Here is a 24486-nt window from a genome sequence, read left to right as displayed (position 1 = left end):
AAGAGGCAGATAGAGACAGAGAGACAGAGACCTTTTTTCACCCTTATAAATAACAGACGTATAAAATAATGTATGACACACATTAGTTAAAATATGCTATTATCATAAACCATACTAACATTTATGAGCACCTACATTATACAAAGCACTATGTTAAGCAATTTAGATAAATAATTCCATCTGTTAACATGCAAATGGAAATCTCATACATTACTAATAGGAATGTACAATGGCATGACCACTTTGCAAATAGTTAGGCTGCTTCTTATGAAGTTAAATATATATTTACATAAGATACAAGAAAGTCACTGCTATGTTATTTACAACCCCGAAACATGAAAACACGTGTCTACACAAAAACTTGTACATGAATGTGTATGACAGTTTTATTCAGAACAGTAAAAAACTGGAAACAACTAAGATATTAATCAACAAGTAAATAGGTAAATAAATTGCATTTTATCTGTGAGATGGTGCATTTCTCAAAGATAAAAAAGAAGAGACTTCAAATATACAGCAAATCATAGATAAATGTCAAAAGCTCTATGCTAAGTGAAAGAATCCAGATGCTAGAAAGTTTGCATTATAGATCTTATTCATATAAAATTCTACAAAGAAAAACATAGTATATGTAGGGTTTGTTACTATCTGCAGTTTCAGGCATCCACTGGGAATCTTGGAACATATCCACCATAAATAAGGGGAGGGAGTTTAAATTTTAAAATTCATACAAAATCTCATTCATGTAAAATTCAAAACAAATATGTAGTGACAGAAAGCAGATTCATTGTTACCTGGGCTGGGAGTGTTTGGTGACTGACTTTAAAGAGGTATGAGCAAATTTTTGCCCTTAATATCGGCAGGATGATATACATTCTTAAATAGTCATCATCCTCTTAGTAATGTACTACTTCACATAAAATACAGGAATATGAAGACATTATAGCTCACTGCCCCCTGACACACATGAACTTTATGGTATAGTTGTTATATGCATATGAGAACTGAAATCTTGATAAGTAAGCTTTTTATTTTTAGTAGCTTCTTGGTAGATTCCAAAGGATTTTCCATACAAATGATCACATCATCTGCAAATAAAGACCATTATTTCTTCATTTCTAATGCGGATGCCTTTTATTTCTTTTTCTTGACTTTTTGCTTTGGCCAAATCTTCAACACAATATTGAACAGAAGTGGTGAGAGCAAATATCTTTGTTTTGTTCTTGATATTAGGTGGAAAATGCATTAGTCAAGAGATAGGAAGCACACAATGATTTGAACAGGGAAAGTTTAACGTAAGTATTTTTAATAGGGGATTAGTGTAACAGAAATTTAACACTTGAGAGCTTAATAGATTTCTAAAGAATGCAGGAGTAGTAGATATGGGGAGCAATACTCTATCTAGCGTGATATAGAACACTCAAGGGAGAGTCCTCCCACTATCTAGGCTGAGTCTAGTGCAGTTTCATGTCTGTCTTGGACTGGGGTGACTCCAGACTGTGCATGAGGTGAAGACTGAACACCTAGCTTGCTATATGGTCTGCCAGGTGGGACTCCCAGGGTACATGCATGTGCCCCAAGCTGAGGAGAATGTGTGGGGAACAGTGATCTGGATTGGGTTGCAGGTTTTTTCTGAGACTCCTGGCATTGCTTCAGTTAAGGGCTGAAGAAAGTGAGTAGCCGCCAAATGCTGGAGGAAAGTTCCACACTGCAGGAACTGTGCACTGGAGAAACCATGAGAAGCCAAGCAATGAAAAAAGAAATCTGTAGATTCTTGGCAAAAGAACCAAGCAAAAAAGGAACCCTCATACACTGTTGGTGGGAATGCAAACTGGTACAACCACTATGGAAAACAGTATGGAGATTTCTCAAAAAGTTAAAAATAGAAATACCCTATGACCCAGCCATCCCATTACTGGGTATCTATCCTAAGAACCTGATATCAGAAATCTCAAGAGTCCGTTGCACCCCTACGTTCATCGCAGCATTATTTACAATAGCCAAGACGTGGAACCAGCCTACATGCCCAGAAACTGATGATTGGATAAAGAAGATGTGGTATATATACACAATGGAATACTACTCAGCCATAAAAAAAGACAAAATTGGCCCATTCACAACAACGTGGATGGACCTCGAGGGTATTATGTTAAGCGAAATAAGCCAGTCAGACAAAGACGAACTCTATATGACTCCACTCATAGGTGGAATTTAGTATATTGATATGGAGATCTGATTGGTGGTTACCAGGGAAAAGGGGGGGTGGGGGGAGGGCACAGAGGGGGAAGTGGTGTACCCACAACATGACTAACAAAAATGTACAACTGAAATCTCACAAGGTTGTAATCTATCATAACATTAATTAAAAAAAAAAAAAAAATCCCGTAAAAACATCACGGTAAAACAAAAGGAAGAAGAAAGGAAATGATAACAAGAAAAGCAGATATTAGTGATGCATAAGACGGAAAGGCCAGCAATTATTAAAGTAGAACTAATATATAAACCAAAATCCTCATTTTTTGGAAAAAATTAAAAAACAATTATACAACCATTGGTTAATGTAATCAAGACAAAAGAGGGAGGGGGAAGGAAGCAAAAATACACAAATGAGAAATGAGCAAGGGACTGGACCTCGGAAGCAGGCCTGGCTATAGAATTTGTGGGGCCCACTGCAAAATGAAAATGCAGGAATCCTTGTTCAAAAAGCAGGAAAAAAGTGCCCCCAAAGGTACAAAAATATAAATTTTTTTCCCTTCTGGGGTCTTCTTGGTGCCTTTTCTTTTCTATTTAATGTCATTCTAATTAAAGGAAATTTACATTATTAGCATGAATTTTACTTTTCATCTTTATATTGGGCAATGCCAGCTTTCAACGCAATACAACAGCAGGTACCCCATCTGTAGAATGACCAAAATTAAAGTTGTGTTTGGTAAAAAAAAAAAAAAAAAAAAAACTAGGAGGCAAAACCCTGCTTTCTCCTCAAGTGCTCATTATTGGCAAGACTTAATACCTTCCCAGAAGACAAAGAAGAAGTATTTTACAACATTCTCCTTCATTATCACAGAGCCAGCAAAAAGGACAAAGTTGGAACTGAGAGATAATAAATCCAAAACTGACCCAGAAACTATTCAGTGTTTCACCATTAAGTATGATGCTAGCCATAGATCTTAGTAGATGTTTTTTATAGGTTGAGGAAGTATTCATCTATTCCTGTTTTCCTGAGAATTTTTATCAGGAATGAGTATTGGGTTTTATAAAATGCTTTCCCTGTGTATATTCAGATGAATAGATGGATTTTTCTTTTTTGCCTGTTTATATGGTGAATTACATTGACTGAGTTTTTTGAATGTTAAACCAATATTGCATTTCTAGTATAAATCCCAGTTTATAATTATGTACAGTAGCCCCCCCTTATTTGTGGGGGATGTGTTCCAAGACCCCCAGTAGATGACTGAAACTGCAGATAGTACAAAACCTTACACGTACTATGTTTTTCTCTGTATAGTACAGCATGAATACACTAGACAAAGGGTTGACTCATATCACAAGTGGGAGACAGAGGAATGGCATGAGATTTCATCACGCTATTAAGAATGATAAAAGCAATGTAAAACTTATGAATTGTATATTTCTGGAATTTTCTCTATAATATTTTCAGACCACAGTTGACCATGGGTAACTAAAACTGCAGAATGTGAAACTTTGGTTAAGGGGAAACTACTGTAGTAGTTTTTTAAATATATTATTGGATCTGATTAGCTAAAATTTTGGTATGCAGTCTTACATCTATAATTCCTGAGGGATGTTTGTCTGTAGTCTTATTTTCTTCTGATATCTTTGTCTAGTTTTTGTTTCAGGGTAATACTAGCCTTGTATAATAAGTTGGAAAGTATTGTTTCCTTGTTTATATTTTGGAAAGATTTTTTTAGAATTGGTATTATTTTCTTCTTAAAAAACTCAATCTAGAAGCCATCTGGGCCTGGAGTTTTCATTCTTTTTTTGCATGATTAGTCTTGCTAAAAAGTCTTAGTCATTTTATCCGTTTCTCAAAAGACCATCTTTTGGTTTCATTAGCCCTCTTTATTTTTATTCTGTTCCATATTCCATTGATTTCTGCTGTTATCTTTATTATTTAATTTTTTCTGCCTACGCTTGTTTTAAAATGCTCTTATGTCGCCACTTGAGGTCACTCTTATGAAATCTTTCTTCTTTCTAATATAATGATTTTAGTACTATTATTTCATTCTAAATAGTGCTTTAGGTGTGCCCCATACATTTTTATACGTTTTGTTTCATGTTATTCAGCTCAAAATAATTTCTATTTTCTTATTTAATTACTTCTTTAAACCATGTTTTATTCCAAATATTTGGTTATTTTCTGGATTTATTTTTGATAAATTCTTGGATCTTTTACTTTATAGTTCCCATCATAATTTATAAATTTTTGGCCATTAATTCTTTGAATATTTTTTCTCTCTCTCCTTCTCATTTTCTTTTTGAGGATTCCAATTATACATATATTAGGCTGCTTGAAATTGTCCCTCAGATCATTGATGCTCTCCTCATATTGTTTTTCAATTGTTCTTCTCTCTGTGTTGCATTTTGCTCAGTTACCTACATTGTTATGCCTTAGAGTTTACACATTTTTATAGAGAGAGAGAGTTTACACACACACACACACATACACACATATCTATCTATCTATATATATCTATATCCGAGAGAGAGAGAGAGAGAGAAAGAGTTTGAATTTTACCAAGTTTTATGTAACATAATTGCTTTGCGGTAAATTCTTGCCTAGATTTAGTGAACTCCATCTTGAGAGTTCTACAATCATTCACCCTTTTATTTAGTAATCCAAGCTAGAAACTTGCATTTTTCCTATCTTTTTTGTATTTTTAATTCACTTCTATTCAGCTGTCTCTGAACAATTCACCATTTCAAAAATCTCTTGAGAATCTCCTTCCTTTCTAGTTCCACTATCACTAACATGCAATATCTTGCTTAGAATAATAAAATACTTGCTCACTGGTCTTGAACTTAGCCTTATTCTCTTTCTGGCTGTCTTCCACACCAACTTAAGTATGATATTACTAACGTGCAAAACTAACTTTGTCGCTTCCCTTCTTAATTTTTTTTATCAACTCCCTTAACCAAAGTTAGGAGTGGTGTCATATGGTGACCCAGATGTAATTCATAAACTTTTTTCTCTCTGCTTTTCTGTCTTTGTAGCTTGATCATTTCCTGCAAATGTGAGATGATTTTCTGGGTCTTCACAGGCTTTCCCCCTCTTCCTTAGTGGGACAATTGCCTTTCACTTAGTCTATATTTTCTACATGATCTCAAGCCTCAGTAATTCAAGGGTCTACCCATCAGGACTCTTTTTGTTTGTCTTCTCTTGGTCCATTTGTGTCTGTTGGGCAGAACAATGGACTAGGAATCATGCCTAAGACAGGAGTTGTAAATGTAGCCGTTTTCCTTCCCTTTGTAGGACTGATGAAAATTAACTCAAATAATGGATGTCTGAGATCAATGAATGAATGGATAATGGAATACAAGGGTGGTAAAGTTATGTATCTCTGCCCTATATTTGGATGCTATGGGTAAACACTGTAACTTGTTATATCACATAAAGAATGCAACACACTATCGAAAGAACATGATCTGGGTATAATGAGTATGAAGGTTTGAATCAGAAGAGATAGAAGATAATTTAGTGTTTAGAATATCATGTGAATTCATAGTTACATAATGCTAAATGTCCAGAAGCAGAAAAGCAATAATATGAGAGGAAAGACTTTTTAAAGATAATATTGACATGATCTGGAAAATATTCATAAATTATCGGGCAAAAGAGCACGATCTGCATCAAAATGATGTAACTCAGTAGGATTTTTGGCTTTCATGAACATTCGCTTCGTAAATAACTTAGAGCATTACTGTTATAAAGATAATACAAATTTATTTGGTCTGATTTTACACAAATTGTTGCTATGAAGTATAATAATTTGAATCTCTATAATGACTATAATGAGACTCTACAATTAGTCTCCAGTTTGCTCTTTATTCTTCGATCAGCAGAGGTTTGAAAGGTTTTGATTTTTTTTCATTATATCAAATGAAATAAAAGTTAAAAGAGCATTGAAGATATCTGGAGGAAAGGAACATAGTTATACGGGGAAATCGGGATGCTTACTGTGTAGAAGGGAGTTCTCATGGAGGTCTTAGACATATGCACAATTACCTGAGGCCAAAGTACACCTTGCATAAAATCGTGGGTCCTGGAGACAAACTTTCTGGGATAGTCATTTATTATGTTTCGAACCTTGGGCATTTACTCAAACTAAATAAGCTTCAATTTTTTCACCTTTAAAAGGGAAATAATACTAAGGTTTCCCTGAGAGAATACTGTAAATATTATGTAAATTTATCCATTTAAACTGTTGAGCACAGTGCCTGATACTTAATAAAATCTCAATAATGTATGTTACTATCATCATCATCATCATCATCATCGTTGTTCTAGTTTTTTTTTTTTTGTATTATTATAAAAAATAAAACTAGAGAGATAGCCCTGATGGCCTAGTAGTTAAAGTTCAGTGCTCAGTCCTTGGTGCCCTGTGTTTCGTTCCCAGTCGTGGAACCACATCATCCCACGTGTCAGTTGCCATGCTGCGGCAGTGGTTCACATAAGAAGAACTAGAAGGACTTACAACTAACGTATACAACCATGTACTGGGGCTTTGTGGTGGGGGGAAATGAAGATTGGCAGCAGATGTTAGGTCAGGGTGAATCTTTCCCAGCAAAAAAATAAATTAAAAAATAAAAATAAATAAAATTAGGGATCCTTTAACCCTCAAGCACCTTTGATTTTATTATTAGTATTTCTCCATACATAAGAACTGTAATATAACTTCAAAAAACGTGTCTGGATAGGAATTTTCAAGATAAAGTTTATCAGGAAGTGTCACTGGGTTTCTAAAAATTTGAACAATAAACTTAATACATTACATATCTCAGCAAACCAAAGGCCTTTTTTCTGACATGATCATTATATTGATTTTATTTATGAACATATTCTACCATCCAGAATTTTCTTCAGGGCAAATTTGACATCCTTATTCCTCAGACTATAAATCAGGGGGTTCAGCATGGGCACAATGATGGTATAAAACACAGAGGACACTTTCCCTTGGTCCATGGAGCTAACAGATGATGGCTGCAGGTACATGAATGCTGTAGATCCATAGAAAACTGCAACACCTGAGATGTGGGAACTGCAGGTACTGAAGGCTTTGGACCTGCCTTCTTTGGAGCGAATTTGGAGAATGCTGGAGAGGATGAAGATGTAGGAGGCAAGGATAACTGAGGCAGGAGTCAGGATGTTAAAAGCACTCAAGACTATTACTAATAATTCATTGATGTAGATGCTGGAACAAGACAGCTCCAAAAGTGGAAAGAGATCACAAAAATAATGGTTAACCACATTGGTCTTGCAGAAAAAGAGTCTCAACATAAAGCCTGTATGGATTGTAGATCCAATGATGCCCAAAATATAAACTCCCACTGTAAGCCAAAAGCAGATGTAACAAGACATGATGACATTGTAAAGCAAGGGGTTACAGATGGCAACGTAGCGGTCATATGCCATTGCAGCCAACATATGAGACTCTGCGATGATAAAAACAATGAAGAAATAGAGCTGAGTCATGCAGTCAGGGTAGGAAATGACGTTCTTCTCTGTCACAAAGTTCAACAGCATTTTGGGGGTAATGACAGAGGAATGGCAGAAGTCTATGAAGGACAAGTTGCTGAGGAAATAGTACATGGGGGTGTGCAGGTGAGAACTGAGGCTTATCAGTGTGATCATGCCAAGGTTTCCCACCACTGTGACCACATAGATTCCTAGGAAGAGGAGGAAGAGTGGTAGTTGGAGTTCAGCATGATCTGTTAGCCCAGCGAGGATGAACTCAGTTACTGTGGAATGATTTCCAGGGTCCATTATCCTCTCAGCAGGTTCTAAGTTTAAAAGAGAAAATGAGAGTATTTGAGTGTATGTGTCATGTTTGAGTGCATGCACATGGGTATCTGCATGTGAAAGAGAGAGTGTTATTATGTGGAGATCAACATTTTATCCCTTATAAGAGGAGATTCATAAGGAAGATATCTCTTGAGCCTCTTTGACTACTCTATGGCAATCAGTTACTCTAGTTGACCAGAGAAAGAATCTTTAATTTCAAGGAAATTATAATTAAAATACTTATAAGTTTTAAGAGGAAAAGACAATTTTGGGGTCAGTAAGTAAGATGGTTACCACTGCTATTTCTGAAGCCTCTTTATTCTTCCTGTATTCTGTATGCACATATTAATGTTCTACATATCAAATGAAGATAATGATTAAATTTCTTTTGACTCAGAATAAAAAAGGGTAGCAAATGCTTTTTACAATTAATAAATATAGGATTCATAAGTCTGTGAAAAACCTTTTTGATCTGAACCATTTTCCTTACTAGAATTTCAGTAACAGGAACTCTTTCAGTTCCAATAATTTATGATTTTATACTTCTAATAGTCCCTGATGTTAAGTTATATAGTCATGGATTCAAACCTTGACTAAACCCTGTACTTGCTCCAATCCTCTGAAAAATGGAAATTCTAAATTCTGTCTCATAAAAATTAAGTTAAATGATGCCTGCAAGGTGCTGACCAGTTCCTGGCTCTTGGTAAGGATTAATAAATGTCAATGTTGCTTTAATTGTAATCTATTGAGCTTCTGTCTGTTATATCTTTCTTTTTCCCAACATTGCCATTCCCATAACGGCAACAAGAGTTTTAGTGTTTTTTCCTCAGCATATTTTATTGTTGTTTCTTTCCATTAATTAAGACAATAATACAGAGATTTAGAATTTTTTTTACTTAATATTAACCTCTTAAAATCATCAATATTTTCCATGGTATCCAAATAAGTTCAAAACAATTTATTCATCATTCAAAGATTTATATCTAGCAAAAAAAAAAGTTTTCTTTTTTATGTCCTATTAAGTATCACATGATTTAGCTATTCTACAAAAGAATATTTGGTAGAATCAATTTTGACTCATCATATTCCCTTAGCTTTTCGCGTCTTCTATTTCCTCTGTCCTGTGAAATCTATTTAATAGTTAGGATCCTTTAGTTAAAGACTTTAATAGTGATAGCCATAGTTAACAAGACCATTTTCTATGCGCCCATAAATACATTTCTTATATTTACATTAAGGACTGACTTAATTCTGTATTAATCATTATGAGTTATTTACTGATTTTTATTCAATAGTAGATTGTAAATTCAATACACTGTTTGGCACAGGGCTTGGCATGTAGTGAATATATGTTTAATAAAATCATTGAAGGAAGGTTAGAGATAAGTTAACATAGACTCAATATAAGGGACCTAAGCTCTCAGACTGCCTGAAGAACAAATGTTTGCCATATCTTTTTATACTGCAGAGAACAGGGAGATAAGAAAGGAACCTGTGTTCATCAGAGAGTGTGAATATCATAATGAGGACAGGTGAAGATGGGTAAAGAGCTATGCGCATCTTTATGCACAGTGGGAGGGAGCTATAGTAGAAGACTAAGATCTTAATAGTCAAGGACTAAGATTCAGACATACTCCGTCCCAGAGAGTTCAGTGCTGTATTTTTCTTCTCCATTGCTATGGAGGGAAAAGCGACCTGATAATGCTGGTAGATAGTTCTGAGGACTAACCTTGCAGTACTCCTTCATGCTAAGAGGGTCATAGACTAAAAGTCACCTTCGTCAATTATTTTGGTTCACTGGTCTTGATCTCTGATGAAGCCAATGCTCAAGGCAATCTGGTCCTTTGCAAAGGTTGATTGATATAAGACGATGATGTTATACTCTGGGTACACATACTAAGAGTCTTATTAGAGATAAACAATTATAATGACTTCCCACTAGAATCTTATCCCACAGGTATCAACTCCTGGGAAAAAATACAATTAAAATTTCCCTTTCCCCCATTGGTTCTCAAGTATTGAATAGTGTCACATAGGTGTGATTTATTGCTCTTGCTAGATTATATATTGGAAAAAACGATATGAGAGAGAAAATTAGAGCTCTAGAGAATTTCATGCCAAGCTATTGAGAAAGGCAAAATTGCAGGGTATTTTTAAGACATACACTAAAGAGATTTTCTAAGGTTATTTCCCATAGGAAAAAAGTAGAAAATCAGGGAATGCAAACTTTATGTGTAAAATTTGAAAGTTTTTACTTCATAGACCTATACTGAGTGAATTTAGATATCATGATGTAGTCATAAGACAGTGATGCTTTTCTGTGATGGTTTTCTCTTTAGTCTTGATTTGTGACTCTTCTCTGATTTTATTGTATTGTGGTTACCATGAGGTTTCTATAAAATATCTCATAGATGAGATAGTCCATTTTCTGATAGCCACTTATCTCCAGTAGCCTAAGCAGGTTCCCTCCCTTTCCTCTTCCTCTTCTATATTTTTTCTCTCACAAATTCTGTTTGGTGATGTGAGTTTGTGACTAAATTGAAGTGTTTATAAATATATTTGATGCTTTCTTTCCCTTTATCCCACATTTCTCACATACTAAGTTCTAAAACATTAGTGTATAAGAATAACCTTATGAGATAATTGTGCTAGTTAAGAACTTTACTTAAATTTGATTAAAATTATCACTATGAGAGCAGATAATCAGCTGAATAGATTTATTCAATACCTCACTGTCATAATTTGGTTTAAAACGTTTATTACTCAAGTAGAATCTGAATGCCTAGCATCTGCTTCTTTCCTTCTTTTGTCTGTATCCATTAAAGTGTGTGGTTAAATAGATAGCTTAAAACTGATTGGTTTGAATTTTACTCTACATGTTTTTAGAAGTTCATGTACTTTAATAAAGATCTAGAATAAGATGTATAACACCCATGTCTATAAATCCTTGGTACTTAACAAAAAAGTAAAATGTGAGTTACAGGCATAGCACATAGCTTGTGGTCTGAGTACTATATGTGGGCATCGGCACTCCCTGGTGGAGTATGAATCAGTAAATATCCTGACTCAGTTTTTTGAAGTCAACAACCTTATTTTACAGGTCAAATTTCTTCTGCTGACCTGACAAATCTGATTGACTTAACTTTTTAATTAAATAAACCTTTTATAATATGTATAAATAAAATTTTTTAAATCCAAGCCTAGTGTTTTTTTAAATTATTACAATTTAATTAATAAAATGAGAAAATTCAATATAAAATAATTTCAGAATATGTAAGCTTATTTTACAACTATTGAATGTTTTGAAATTCTGTATGTATAATTTGGTGAATTTCTTAAAGACATAGATATTGTCCCATACATCTTTCTTATTCTCTTGTTATACCATATTTACTCCATAAACAATTTAAATTGGAAAAATTTTGACTTACCTACATTCAACACATAATAACATGTTGAAATGAGACCGAATCTTTTGTATTTATAAGCTTAATTTCATTATTTATAATTTGTCTTAACTAGGTTTATTAACATTAACTTAAATGGTAACAACCTACTGTTTAACTTTGAGGGAAAAAGTATAATCTTAGAAATTTTAGAAACGTATTATTTTGGTGCTCATTGAATGGTGTCTGTTTATCAACCAAGTTCATTCCATCACCTAAAGGAGTTAAAATGTTATTAGGTCCTTGGTTTGCCATAGCATAGACGCTGACTCATTAACAGAAAAATTTTTAGATTCTTTTATCCAAAATTCTCATTCTTTTCCCTTCATGAATAAAAAATGGGACAGAACTTTCTAACCACAGCATAGCAGAGCTTATGGTAAATGGGTTATAGTTTAAGGTGTTGAACCTATGCCAGTGAAATTTGGCCTTATCCAGTTGGGGTTTCAGTCTGATTGCTTTGGCAGGTTGTAGCTAAAAAGGGGCTCCAGAGAAGCAAGAGTCAAGGAGGTTTGATGTGATCTCACTCCCCTGTCTTTGGCAAGCAACAAGAACAATGAAACAAAAGAGCACTCACTGCTCCACGTTAAAAGCCCAACTAAAGTGGTTCTCCACTGTGTGGTCACCAGCTACATCAGCCATGGGCCGAGAGGACAGTGCTCATTGTGGACAAGAATCCCAAAGACTGCTGGAGGAGTTTGTTTTTCAGTTGCCCAAGGAGCACAGTGGTGACCCATAGGTGCTGCAGTCTCTGGGATGGGAGACCAGGCAGGGAACCCTGAATCTGCTCCACCCGGAAATCCCAGTATCTGTCTTCTCATTTCAAATACTTCTTTTGTCCATTTCCAGCCACGTCTCCTCTTAGTTCCATCTAAGCTAGTATGATTGCTCTAAGAATGCACAAGCCTTCTGCAAATTAGGGTTCCTTTTTTACTCTGAAATATTTGAAATCAAAAAAGTAAAATTCGTTTTAAATAGTTTTTGCATTAAATTTGTCAATGAAAGAAAAACGACCTTATGGTAGTTTAATGATTTCAATTGTAAACTTTTGGATGATTTAAAAAATAACTTAAATCTCTGTTACTTTTTTTCCCCTATTGACAAGGCATTTTCTTTTTCTCCTTTTTTTATTACTTTTTAAATTGCAGTAACATTGGATTATAACAATATATAGCTTTCAGATGTATATCGTAATATATCTCAGATTCTATGTAGATTGCGTCATTTTCACCAGCCAAAAACTAACTATAGTCTATCCCCTCGCACATGAGCCTAATCAACACTTTTGCCCTCTCCCCCTTCCCCTATAGTAACCACCAATCCAATCTCCAATGCTATGTGTTTGTTTGTCATTGTTTTTATCTTCTACTTATGAGTGAGATCATATGGTATTTGACTTTCTCCCTCTGACTTATTTCGCTCAGCATAATACCCTCAAGGTCCATCCATGTTGTCACTAATGGCCGAATTTCATAATTTCTTATGGCTGAGTAGTAGTTCATCGTGTATAAATACCACATCTTCTTTATCCATTCATCCCTTGATGGGTACCTAGGTTGCTTCAAAGTCTTGGCTACTGTGTATAATGCTGCAGTGAACATAGGGCTGCAAGTATCTTTATGCCTTTCTGTTTTCAGGTTGTTTGGATAAATACCCAGCAATGGGATAGCTGGATCATATGGTAGATCTATTTTCAATTTTCTGAGGATACTCCAAACTACTTTCCATAGTGGCTGCACCAGTTTGCACTCCCACCAGCAGTGAACAAGGGTTCCCTTCTCTCCACATCCTCACCAACACTTGTTGTTTCCTGTCTTGTTAATTATAGCCATTCTGACCAGAGTGAGGTGATACCTCATTGTAGTTTTGATTTGCATTTCCCTGATAGGTAATGATGTTGAGCATCTTTTCATATGCCTGTTGGCCATCCGTATATCTTCTTTGGAGAAATCTGTGTTCAGATGTTTTGTCTGTTTTTTTTTAATTGATGGTTGTTGTTTTTGTTGTTGAGATGTATGACTTCTTTGTGTATTTTGGATATTAACCCCTTATCTGGTATATGGTTTGCAAATATCTTCTCCCAATTGTTAGGCTTTCTTTTGGTTTTGTTCATGGTTTCCTTTGCTGTGCGGAAGCTTTTTAGTTTGATGTAGGCCCATTTGTTCATTTTTTCTTTTGTTTCCCTTGCCTGGTCAGACATGGTACTTGAAAATATGCTGCTCAGACTGATGTCAAAGAGTGTACTGCCTATGTTTTCTTCTAGAAGTTTTATTGTTTCAGGTCTTACATTCAAGTCTTTAATCCATTTTGAGTTGATTTTTGTGCATAGTGTAAGGGAATGGTCTACTTTCATTCTTTTGCATGTGGCTGTCCAGTTTTCCCAACACCATTTATTGAAGAGACTCTCCTTTCTCCATCGTATGCTCTTGGCTCCCTTGTCAAATATTAGCTGTCCATAAATGTGTGCATTTACTTCTGGGTTCTGGATTCTGTTCCATTGATCTGTGTGTCTGTGTTTGTGCCAGAACCATGCTGTTTTGGTTACAAGGGTTTTGTAGTATATTTTGAAATCAGGGAGTGTGATACCTCCAGCTTTGTTCTTTTTGCTCAGGAATCCTTTGGCTATTCAGGGTCTTTTGTTGTTCCATATAATTTTTAGGATTCTTTCTCTATTTCTGTGAAAAGTGTTGTTGGAACTTTTATATGGCTTGCGTTGGATCTATAGATTGATTTAGGAGGTATGGACATTTTAACGATGTTAAGTCTTCCAATCCAAGACCATGTAATATCTTTCTTTTTCTTTGTGTCTTCTTCAGTTGCTTTCAACAATGTTTCATACCTTTTGGTATACAGTTCTTTCACCTATTTGGTTAAGTTTAATCCTAGGTATTTTATTCTTTTTGTTGCAATTGTAAATGGAACTTTATTCTTAATTTCTCTTTCTGCTACTTCGTTGTTAGTATATAGAAATGCAACCGATTTTTGTACTTTGATTTTGTATCCCATGACATGACTGTATTCATTTATTGTTTCTAAAAGTTTTTTAGTGCATTCTTTAAAGTTTTCTATATATAAAATCATGTTGTCTGCAAATAGTGACAGCTTCACTTCTTCCTTTCCAGTATGGATCTCTTTTATTTCTGATTGCTCTGACTAGGATTTCCAATACAATGCTAAATAAGAGTGGTGACAGTGGGCATCCTTGTCTGGTTCCTGTTCTTAAAGGGATAGATTTGGGTTTCTCCCTGTTGAGAATGATATTTGCTGTGGGTTTGTCATATATGACCTTTATTATGTTGAGGTATTTTCCTTCTATACCCATTTTTATTTAGAGTTTTTATCATAAATGGATTCTGTATCTTGTCAAATACTTTCTCTGCATCTATTGAGATCATCATGTGATTTTTATTCTTTGTTTTTTAATGTGGTGATCCATGTTGATAGATTTGTGGATGTTGAACCATCCTTGCATCCCTGGAGTGAAACCCACTTGATAGTGCTGTATGATCTTTTTAATGTATCATTGTATTCGATTTTCTAGTATTTTGTTGAGGATTTTTGCATTGATGTTCATCAGTAATATTAGCCTGTAATTTTCTTTTTCTGTGTTGTCCTTCTCTGGTTTTGGTATCAAGATAACGTTGGCTTTGTAGAATGAGTTAGGAGGACTCAAATTTTTTGGAAGAGTTTGACAAGGATAGGTGTTAAGTCTTCTTTGAATGTTTGGTAGAATTCACCATAGAAGCCCTCTGGCCCTGGACTTTTATTTTTGGGAGTTTTTTGATTGCTGTTTCTATCTCCTTACTGGTGATCAGTCTATTCAAATTCTCTACTTCTCGGTTCAGTTTTGGAAGGTTGTATGTTTCTAAGAATTTATCCATTTCTTCTAGATTATTCAATTTGATGGCATATAGCTGTTCATAGTATTCTCTTATCTTTTGTACTTCTGATTGTGTCTGTTGTAATCTCTCCTCTTTCATTTGTGATTTTATTTATTTGAGCCGTCTCTCTTTTTTTCTTGGCGAGTTGAGCTAAGGGTTTGTCAATTTTGCTTCTCTTTTCAAAGAAGCAGCTCTTGGTTTCAGTATTTTTTTCTATCATTTTTAGTCTCTATCTCATTTATTTCTGCTCTGATTTTTATTATTTCCCTCCTTCTGCTGATTTTGGGCTTTGTTTGTTCTTCTTTTTACAGTGCATTTAGATGTGCTGTTAGATTTTTTATTTGGGATTTTTCTTGTTTGTTGAGATAGGCCTGAATTTCTATAAACTTCCCTCTTAGAACTGCTTTTGCTGTATCCCACAGATTTTGGCATGTCGTATTTTCATTTTTATTTGTCTCCAGGAATTTTTTGATTTCTCCTTTGATTTCTTCATTGACCCAAGTGTTGTTCAGTAGCATTCTGTTTAATCTCCACATTTTGGGGGCTTTTCTGGTTTTCTTCCCTGTAGTTGATTTCTAGTTTCATACCTTTGTGGTCAGAAAAGATGCATGGTATTATGCCCATCTTCTTAAATTTATTGAGATTTGTTTTGTGGCCTAATATGTGATCAATCCTGGAGAATGTTCCATGTGCATTTGAAAAGAATGTGTATTCTGTGGTTTTTGGATGGAATGTTCTATATATATCTACTAAGTCCTTCTGGTCTAATGTGTCTTTTAAGGCCAGTGTTTCCTTATTGATCTTCTGTTTGGATGATCCATCCATTGGTGTAAGTGGGGTGTTAAAGTTCCCTACTATCATTGTGTTACTGTCTATTTCTTCTTTTATGTCTGATAATAGTTGCTTTATATATTTAGGTGCTCCCATGTTGGGTGCATAGATATTTACAAGTGTTATATTTTCTTGTTGGATTGTTCCCTTTATCATTATGTAGTGCTCTTCTTTGTCCCTTGTTACAGTTTTTGTTTTAAAGTCTACTTTGTCTGATATAAATATTCCTACCCCCACTTTCTTTTCTTCGCCATTTTCATGTAATATATTTTTCCATCCTTTCACTTTCAGTTTGTGAGTGTCTTTAAGTTCTGAAGTGTGTCTCTTGTATGCAACATATACATGGGTCTTGTTTTTTTATCCAGTTGGCCACCCTATGGCATTTGATTGGAGCATTTAGTCCATTGACGTTTAAAGTAGCTGTTGATAAATATGTATTTATTGCCATTTTGTTAAATTTTTTTTTCTGGGCGTTTTAGTAGTTATTCTTTGTTCCTGTCTTTTTCTCTTGCTCTCTTCCCGGTGGTTTTGGCTTTGTTTAGTAATCTGTTTGATGTCTTTTATCTTACTTTGTTGTTTCTTTACTATAGGTTTCTGATTTCTGTTTATGAAGAGGATCGTATTTAATATTCTATGTATATAACAGTCTATATCAAGTTGATAGACTCTTTAACTTGATCTCTTTCTACAAGCTCTACTTTTTCACTCCCCTCCTCCCACATTTCATGTTTGTGAAATCATATATAGTGTCCTGTTTAGTGTGTCTATCCATTACTCTCATCATTGAAATAGGTGATTTAAGTATATTTGTCTTTTAACCTTCATATTATCTTCACACGTAGTTGATCTGCTACCTTTACTATATTTTTACCTTTAGAAGTGATTATATTGCCTGATTTTTTTGATAATTTTTTTATCTCTATTTATGGTCATTGCTTTCCCACTTAAATAATTCCCTTTGGCATTTCTTCTAGAAATGGTTTCTTGGTGATAAACTCCTTTAACTTTTGCTGGTCTTGGACGCTCTTTATCTCTCCTTCCATTCTGAATGACAATCTTGATGGATAGAGCATTCTTGGCTGTAGGTTTTTTCCTTTTAGTACTTTAAATATGTCCTGCCATTCTCTTCTCACCTGTAGGGTCTGAGCTGAGAAGTCCGCTGATAGCGTTAAGGCCTTTTCTTTGTATGTTACTTGTGGCCTTTCTCTTGCTGCTTTTAGGATTCTCTCTTTATCTTTTATTTTGGACATTTTAATTATAATATGTCTTGTTGTGGGCCTCTTTGGGCTTATCTTATTTGGAGCTCTCTGTGCTTCCTGTACTTGGAATTCTGTTTCCTTCCTTTGGCTAGGAAAATTTTCATCTATTATTTCTTCAAATAAATTTTCTGCCCCTTTGTCTCTCTCTTCTCCTTCTGGGACACCTATAACCCCAATGTTAGCATGCTTGATATTGTCCCAGACTTCCCTTAGACTGTTCTCATTCTGTCTAGTTCTTTTTTCTTTTTCTTGTTCAGCTTGGATGATTTCCTCTAGTCTTTCATCTAGCTTGCTGATCCATTCTTCTGCATCTTCTACTCTGCTATTGAGTCTCTCTAGTGAATTTTTCATTTCCAGTATGGTATTTTTTCATTTCTGATTGGTTTTGTTTTATATTTTCCAGTTCTTTGCTGATGAGCTCACTGTGTTCATCCTGTCTTCTCCCAATATCTATGAGCATCCTTATCATATTTTTTTGAACTCTTTGTTGGGTAGGTTGCTTATTTCTGTTTCATTTAGTCCTTTTTCTGGGGTTTTTGTCTTTTTCCCTTGCTTGGAAAGTATTCATTTGCCTCCTCATTATGCCTCTTTCTCTGTGCTTATTTCTATGTATTAGGTTAGTTGCCTATGTCTCCTAATCTTGGAGAAGTGGCCTTAGGTATGAGATGCCTTATGAGGCCCAGCAGTGTGCTTCCCCTCTTGTCACCAGTCTAAATGACCCAGGAGTGACCCTTTGTGGGCTACTTGTGTCTTTCTGCTGTGGCAGGGTTGCTCTTACTACAGGTACCCAGGGAGTCTAGTCTTTCCTTCCCTGGCCAGTTGTTTGTAAATCTGGTTTGGGGAGGCTCAGCCCCATTGACTACAAAGTCTATCAGAACACTTCTATTGCAGTTTTCCTCTTAATTGGGTTGGTACCCAGTGTAGCTGGTTGCTAGGCTCAGGGGCTTACAGTTGCTATAGGCCTCAGGCCCTCAAGGCTGTTGTCAGTTCTCTTAGGAGTGCAGCTGAGTGGGGCTGGCCCTAGGCACAGGAACACTCAATTGTTTCAGGCTTTGGAAGGTGAGGCTTATCCTTTTTATGGCTATTTGTGAAGCACAGATCTTCTGTCACTGACAAGCTTCACCCTCCACAGGACCCCACATAGTGTCAACACAGTCCTGGTCCATGCACACTTCCCAACTCCCTGGAGCATACCTCAATGCTTCACTGCAGAGAGTCACACCTCTCCACCACTGGCCCCCACAATTCACCTGGTCCTCACACAGGCCCTGCCTCACAGGGGTGGACACACTTGCCTGCTGGTAGAGGATCGAGGCACCCAGTCAATGCAGGCTGAAAAGTAGCCTGAGGGCTTGCTGTTGGGTGGGACCAGTCCCTAGGGTGGGCTGCCTGCCCTGGCTGAACTAGATTAAATCTGTGGTCTAGTGGGTGTGGCATATCCTTGGGCTCACAGGCCAAGGGATGAACCTCAATGGCACCCACCGGGGTCTGTGTCAGCAGGCCTGGACCAGGTCAGAACAATGGCCCCCACCAATGTCTCAGTCTCTGGAGAGGCCCCTCTTCTCACCAAGATGTCCCCAGAGCCCACCAGGTGAGTCTTGTTTCACCAAAGCACTGTCAGCCTTCTCTCTGGTTATTTTTATGTTGCTATAATGAGTGAGTTTGTATGTGGGCCCTTTAAGACCCTGGTCTTTTTGGCTTTCAGCCAATAGCTTTTCTTGGAGCATCATTGCTGTGGTTAATAGCCAGTGAAGCCAGACAGTAAGACCCTCATCTCAGTTGGGCTGAGTCTGAAGTATGCTTACAGCAGTATCGCCCCTGTTCCGGACCTCACTTCTCCAGGGAGGGCTGCATACCTTAGGGTGTCTCCTGCCGAGAAGCTCTGCTGCTCCCAAAGGTGGCTTTTTTCCTCTCCAGTGGGAATTTCTGTCTTTTCTGCCTTAGTCAGGACTGTCCCTTGTTGTGAGCGTTCTTTTTATCAAGTTTTCAGTTTTCCATGTGGGGTAATTTTCCCAAAAATAGTTGCAACCGGGTTGTGTTCATGGGAGGAGATGAGTTCAGAGTCTGCTTACACCACCATCTTGATGAGATCTCTAAATTTCTGTTACTTTTTCACTCAATATTTTTTGTTGTGGTGATTGTAAAAAAATTATGGTTAGAATTATTAAGAGTTTTTGACTGGTAATTACTGTTAAATTCAGAAAACCTGATGGAAAATCTATCTTCTAGAAGAAATGACACATTTTCATTAAGGATTATGAAAATATTTTATTTGGAAATATTATGTGATAAATAAAATAATTATAATTCTGTTTTAATTTTAAGTGTATTTTGAGTTTTAAATAATTACATTAATATGTTATATATTTAAAACACCCATTTTTCTAATTTTACCATCAAACATACCACGCATATTGAGAAGATCACAGAACATTCATGTAGAGATTAATAAATAATATCAATGTAATCTCTACCTAGGTAATAAAATATTGCCCAGAATAATTTATTAAGTATTTACGGGTGTATTTCACCTCAAGCAGGTGTTTAGGTCCCCCAAACCTGGCCCAACAATAAGAAATAGGAAGTTCCTAAATAGCTTATTTCATCAAATTAATTAAACTGACTGGGTTCACTCACTACATAGTTCAAATTTTGGTCAATATTTTCATAGTTGGAGAAATATTAATATAAGCAGACCTATTTAGTGTTAAAAAAGTGAAGTTCTTATGTGGGTGTGGTTCATGGGGCCCCAAAACAATTACAATAGTAACATCAAAGATCATAGACCCCAGATCATCATAAAAAATATAACACTAATGAAAAAGTTTGAAATATTGCAAGAATTACCAAAATGTGACACAGATTCACAAGGTTTGAAAATGTTATTGGAAAAATGGTGCTGATAGAGTTGCCTGATGCAGGGTTACCACAAACCCTTAATTTGTAAAAAAAGAAAGAAAGAAAAAGCAATATGAAGGAAGCAAAATAAAATGAAGCACAATGAAATGATCTATGCCTGTATGTGGATCTATTTCTGAACTATATATGCTGCTCTATTGAGCTATCTTGTAGCCACCCCTGACACAGGAAGGGTTAATAATCACTGGAAAAAGCTTGCCAACAAACTGTGACCCAGAGGTGAGAAGACCGGTTAGCCAATGACGGGTAAGACCTCCATGTGGAGGCAACCTAAGCCAGGCATCGGTCGCCCAGGGGCACAGATGGAGAAACGATATCCATATCGGGAGCAGGAGGGACCGTTGCCTAAGAGACCTTGCCTGCTCTGAGATAAAAATATACGAGCACAACAATGACATGATAATATCAAAACACACGCCGAGGGAGGGCTCCTTGAGAAATCACTAAGAATTCTTGGCATTCACTAATTATTTCATCCAGAACACCTGTGTATGTCTAACAGATGTAAGCTATGTATATATTGAAACGCTGGTTATAATAAACTCAGAGTGGCCATCAGCCCTCTCCGCATCTATCCTGATGTGTACATTGGATTGCGACACCGACACTATCTATGTACCATCTTGCCAAAACTGCATCGTCTTGATTATTGTAGCATTGTAATGAGTCTTGAAATAAGGTAGCGTGAACCCTCTAACTTTGTTCTTTTAAAATATTGTTTTTGGCATTTCTTATTTCTTTGGTTTTCCAAATGTATTTGAGAATCAGCTTTCTATAAATCATTTTGCTTGGAATTTAATGAAATTGAATGGAATATTTACATCAGTTTAGACAGGATGCACATCTTAACAATATTGAATTTTCCAATTCAGAGACAAAGTTTATCTTCTATTTATATAGGTATACTTTGATTTCTTTCCTCAGTGTTTTATACTCCAGAGTGTATAGATCTTGCACATACTTTATTAATTTTATACTTGTTTTCATTGTTTTTGATGCTTTTGTAAATGGTACTGCTTTTTTAAAAATTCAATTTCCAATTCTTCATTGTTAATAAATAGAAATAACACTGCCCTTGTATTCTTTGACTTGATAAAATCCTTTATGAGTCCTGGTAGGATTGTTTTTTAGGTTTGTTGGGTTTTATTTTATATGATCATGTCCTTTTCTATAAGAAGTAATCTTTTTTTTTTTCTTTAAGATTGACACCTGAGCTAACAACTGTTGTCAATATTATTTTTTCTGCTTTTTTCTCCACAACCCCCCCCCCCGCCCCCAGTATATAGTTGTATATATTTTTAGTTGTGGATCCTTCTAGTTGTGGCATATGGGATGCCACCTTACCATCGCCTGATGACAGGTGCCATGTCCGCACCCAGGATCTGAACCAGTGAAACAGTGGGCCACCGAACCCAGCACACAAACTTAATCACTGGGTCATGGGGTCAACCCTTAGAAGTAATCTTATTTTTTTCCTTTGCAACATATATTCCATTTATTTATTTTTCTTGCCTCATTGAACTATGACCTCTATTACAATGTCAAATAGCAGTTATGAGAGTGGAAATTCTTATTGTTTCCACACTTTGGAGTGAAGGATTCACTCTTCACCTTTAAGTGTGAAGTCAGCTGTAGATATTTTTGGAGATGACCTTTCTTAGGTTGAAGAAATTCCCTTCCCTGCTATTAATAGCTTTTTTAAGCTTTTTCTGAATCTGTTTAACAGATATTTTGTTTTACTATTTTACTCTTCTAATATGGTGAATTACATTGATTGATTCAGGTATTAAACCAACCTTGCATTCCCAAGATTAAACCTTACTTTTTGTGATGTGTTTTTGTTTTTACATACTGTTTGATTCAATTTGCTAAAAACTTAAAAAAAAAAACTTTCCATCTATGTTTATGAAGGCAATTGGTCTTCAGTTTTCTTTTCTTGTAACTACTTTATCTTGTTTTGGTATCAGGGTAATTCTTGTTTTATAGAATGAATTATAAAATTTCCATCTTTTTTAAATTGTTCAGAGTTTGTGTAGAATTTGTATAATTTCTTTTGTAAAGCTTTGGTAGATTTTAACAAGAAAGCTATTTGGGCCCAGAATTTTCTTTGTGGGAAAGTTTTTAAAAGAATATTCAATTCCTTTAAAAGATGTAAGGCCATTCTATTTACCTACTTCTTCTTAAGTGAATTTTGGCAGTTTGTGTCTTTAAAAGAATTTATTTTTCATCATTTGTCAAAATTGTTAGTATAATTTATTCATAATATTTGCCAGCTTTCCTTTTAATATATGTAGGATCTATAGCAATATCCTCTCATACTTCTGATATTGGTAATTTGTGTCTTTTCTTTTTTCAGCCTAACCAGTCTGTCTAGAGAATTATCGCTATTACTATATCAAAAGCATAGCTTTTAGATTACCTGATTTCATATATTTTTCTTCTGGTTCCTATCTTATGACTTTTTTCTGTTATCTTTATTTCACTTTTCTGCTTAGTTTGCTTTTAATTTGATGCTCTTTTTGCAGTTTCATAAGATGAAAGTTTAAGTCTTTGATTTAAAACCTTTCTTCTTTCCAATGTATGCACTTAGGTGTCATAAATTGATTTGTAAGCCCTGTAACTACATTACATGTGTTTTGATATGTTGTGTTTGTATTTTCTTTAACTTTAATATGTTTTCTGATTTCCCTTTTTATTTCATCTTCTTTTTTTTAGAGCTTTACTACTTTTTTTCTGCTAACTTTGTTGATATTATGTACATACTATAGTATTCACATTCTTAAGAGTAAAATTCAACACTTTTTACTTTATTCAGAGAGTTACAAAACAATAACCTCAATCATTTTGGAAGATTTTTATCTTTCCTCAAAGACTGTCATACCCTTTAGCTGTCATACCTCTACTACCTCACCCTCAGTCCTATGCAACCACCAATCTACTTCAGGTCTACATAGATTTAAATATTCTAGACATTTCTTATAATGGAATAATAAAATATGTGGTCTTTTGTGATTGTCTTTTTTTACTTTACATAATGTTTTCAAGTTCATCCATTTTGTAACTTATAAAGGTATTTAATTCCTTTTTATTTGTTGAATAATATTCCATTGCTTGAGAGATACACACTTGTTTACCCATTCATCAATTGATGGACATTTAACTTTTCTGCTTCTTGGCTATTATGAATAATGGTACTATAAACGTTCATTTACAAATTTTTGTGTGGATATATGTGCTGCTAGGCATATATCTAAGAAATAAATTACTGGGTCATATGGCAATTTTGTTTTTATATTTTTGAGGAGCTTTCAGGTTGGTTACCAAGTGGCTCTACTGTTTGACATTGTAATGAGCAGTGCATGAGGTTCCAATTTCTTCACATCCTCAGCAACACTTGGTATCATCTGTCTTTTTTATTGGAGTCTTGCTAGTGGTGTGTGAGGTGATACTTTGTTGTGGTTTTGATTTGCATTTCCCTCTTACTAATGATATTGAACATCTTTTCATGTGCTTACTGCCCATTTGTATATCTTTTTTGAAGAAATGTCTATTCAAATAATGTGCTCATTTAAAACTGGATTATTTGTCTTTGTTATTGAGCTGAAGAGTGGTTTAGGCATTCTGGATACTTAATCCTTATCAAATAGATGAATTGTACATATTTCTTTCATTCTGTGGGTTGTTTTGTTGCTTTCCCATTGATATCCTTTGGAGGTACTCCTTATTTTAAACAGTTTGAACATTTAGAGAGACTGATACTTTTTTTTTTTTTTTTGAGGAAGATTAACCCGGAGCTAACATCTGCCACCAATCCTCCTCTTTTTGCTGAGGAAGACTGACCCTGAGCCAACGTCTGTGCCCATCTTCCCCCCATTTATGTGGGATACCTACCACAGCATGTCCTGACAAGTGGTGCATAGGTCCACACCCTAGATCTGAACCAGTGAACTCTGGGCACCTGAAGCAGAACATGCAAACCCAACCACTGCACCACCAAGTGGGCCCTGAGAGTCAGATACTTTTAGACTAATGAGGAAACTCTTTTTGTTAAGTATAGCTGATGCTCTTTTCCCTCCACTTCATATAAGCAGTGTGTATAAATACTTACCTATGCATATATTTCTCATATA

General features: G+C 35.4%; 1 protein-coding gene across 1 annotated transcript; it reads right to left on the bottom strand.

Moving 5' to 3' along the window:
• Nucleotides 1-7066: 7066 nt before the first annotated feature.
• Nucleotides 7067-8002, bottom strand: OR8G3I (olfactory receptor family 8 subfamily G member 3I). Its single transcript, NM_001391536.1, has one exon. It carries the CDS (start codon nt 8000-8002, stop codon nt 7067-7069), a length of 936 nt encoding a protein of 311 aa, NP_001378465.1.
• Between the last annotated feature and the right edge of the window lie 16484 nt (nt 8003-24486).

This window comes from Equus caballus, chromosome 7, assembly GCF_041296265.1.
Source record: "Equus caballus isolate H_3958 breed thoroughbred chromosome 7, TB-T2T, whole genome shotgun sequence".
NCBI lineage: Eukaryota > Metazoa > Chordata > Mammalia > Perissodactyla > Equidae > Equus > Equus caballus.
The sequence above is the reverse complement of the archived record's forward strand: the minus strand, read 5'-3'. Positions and strand labels throughout refer to the sequence as shown.

Excerpts from the sequence above, each read along its gene's own strand:
- OR8G3I (NM_001391536.1), bottom strand. The coding sequence starts at position 8,002 with ATGGACCCTGGAAATCATTCCACAGTAACTGAGTTCATCCTCGCTGGG.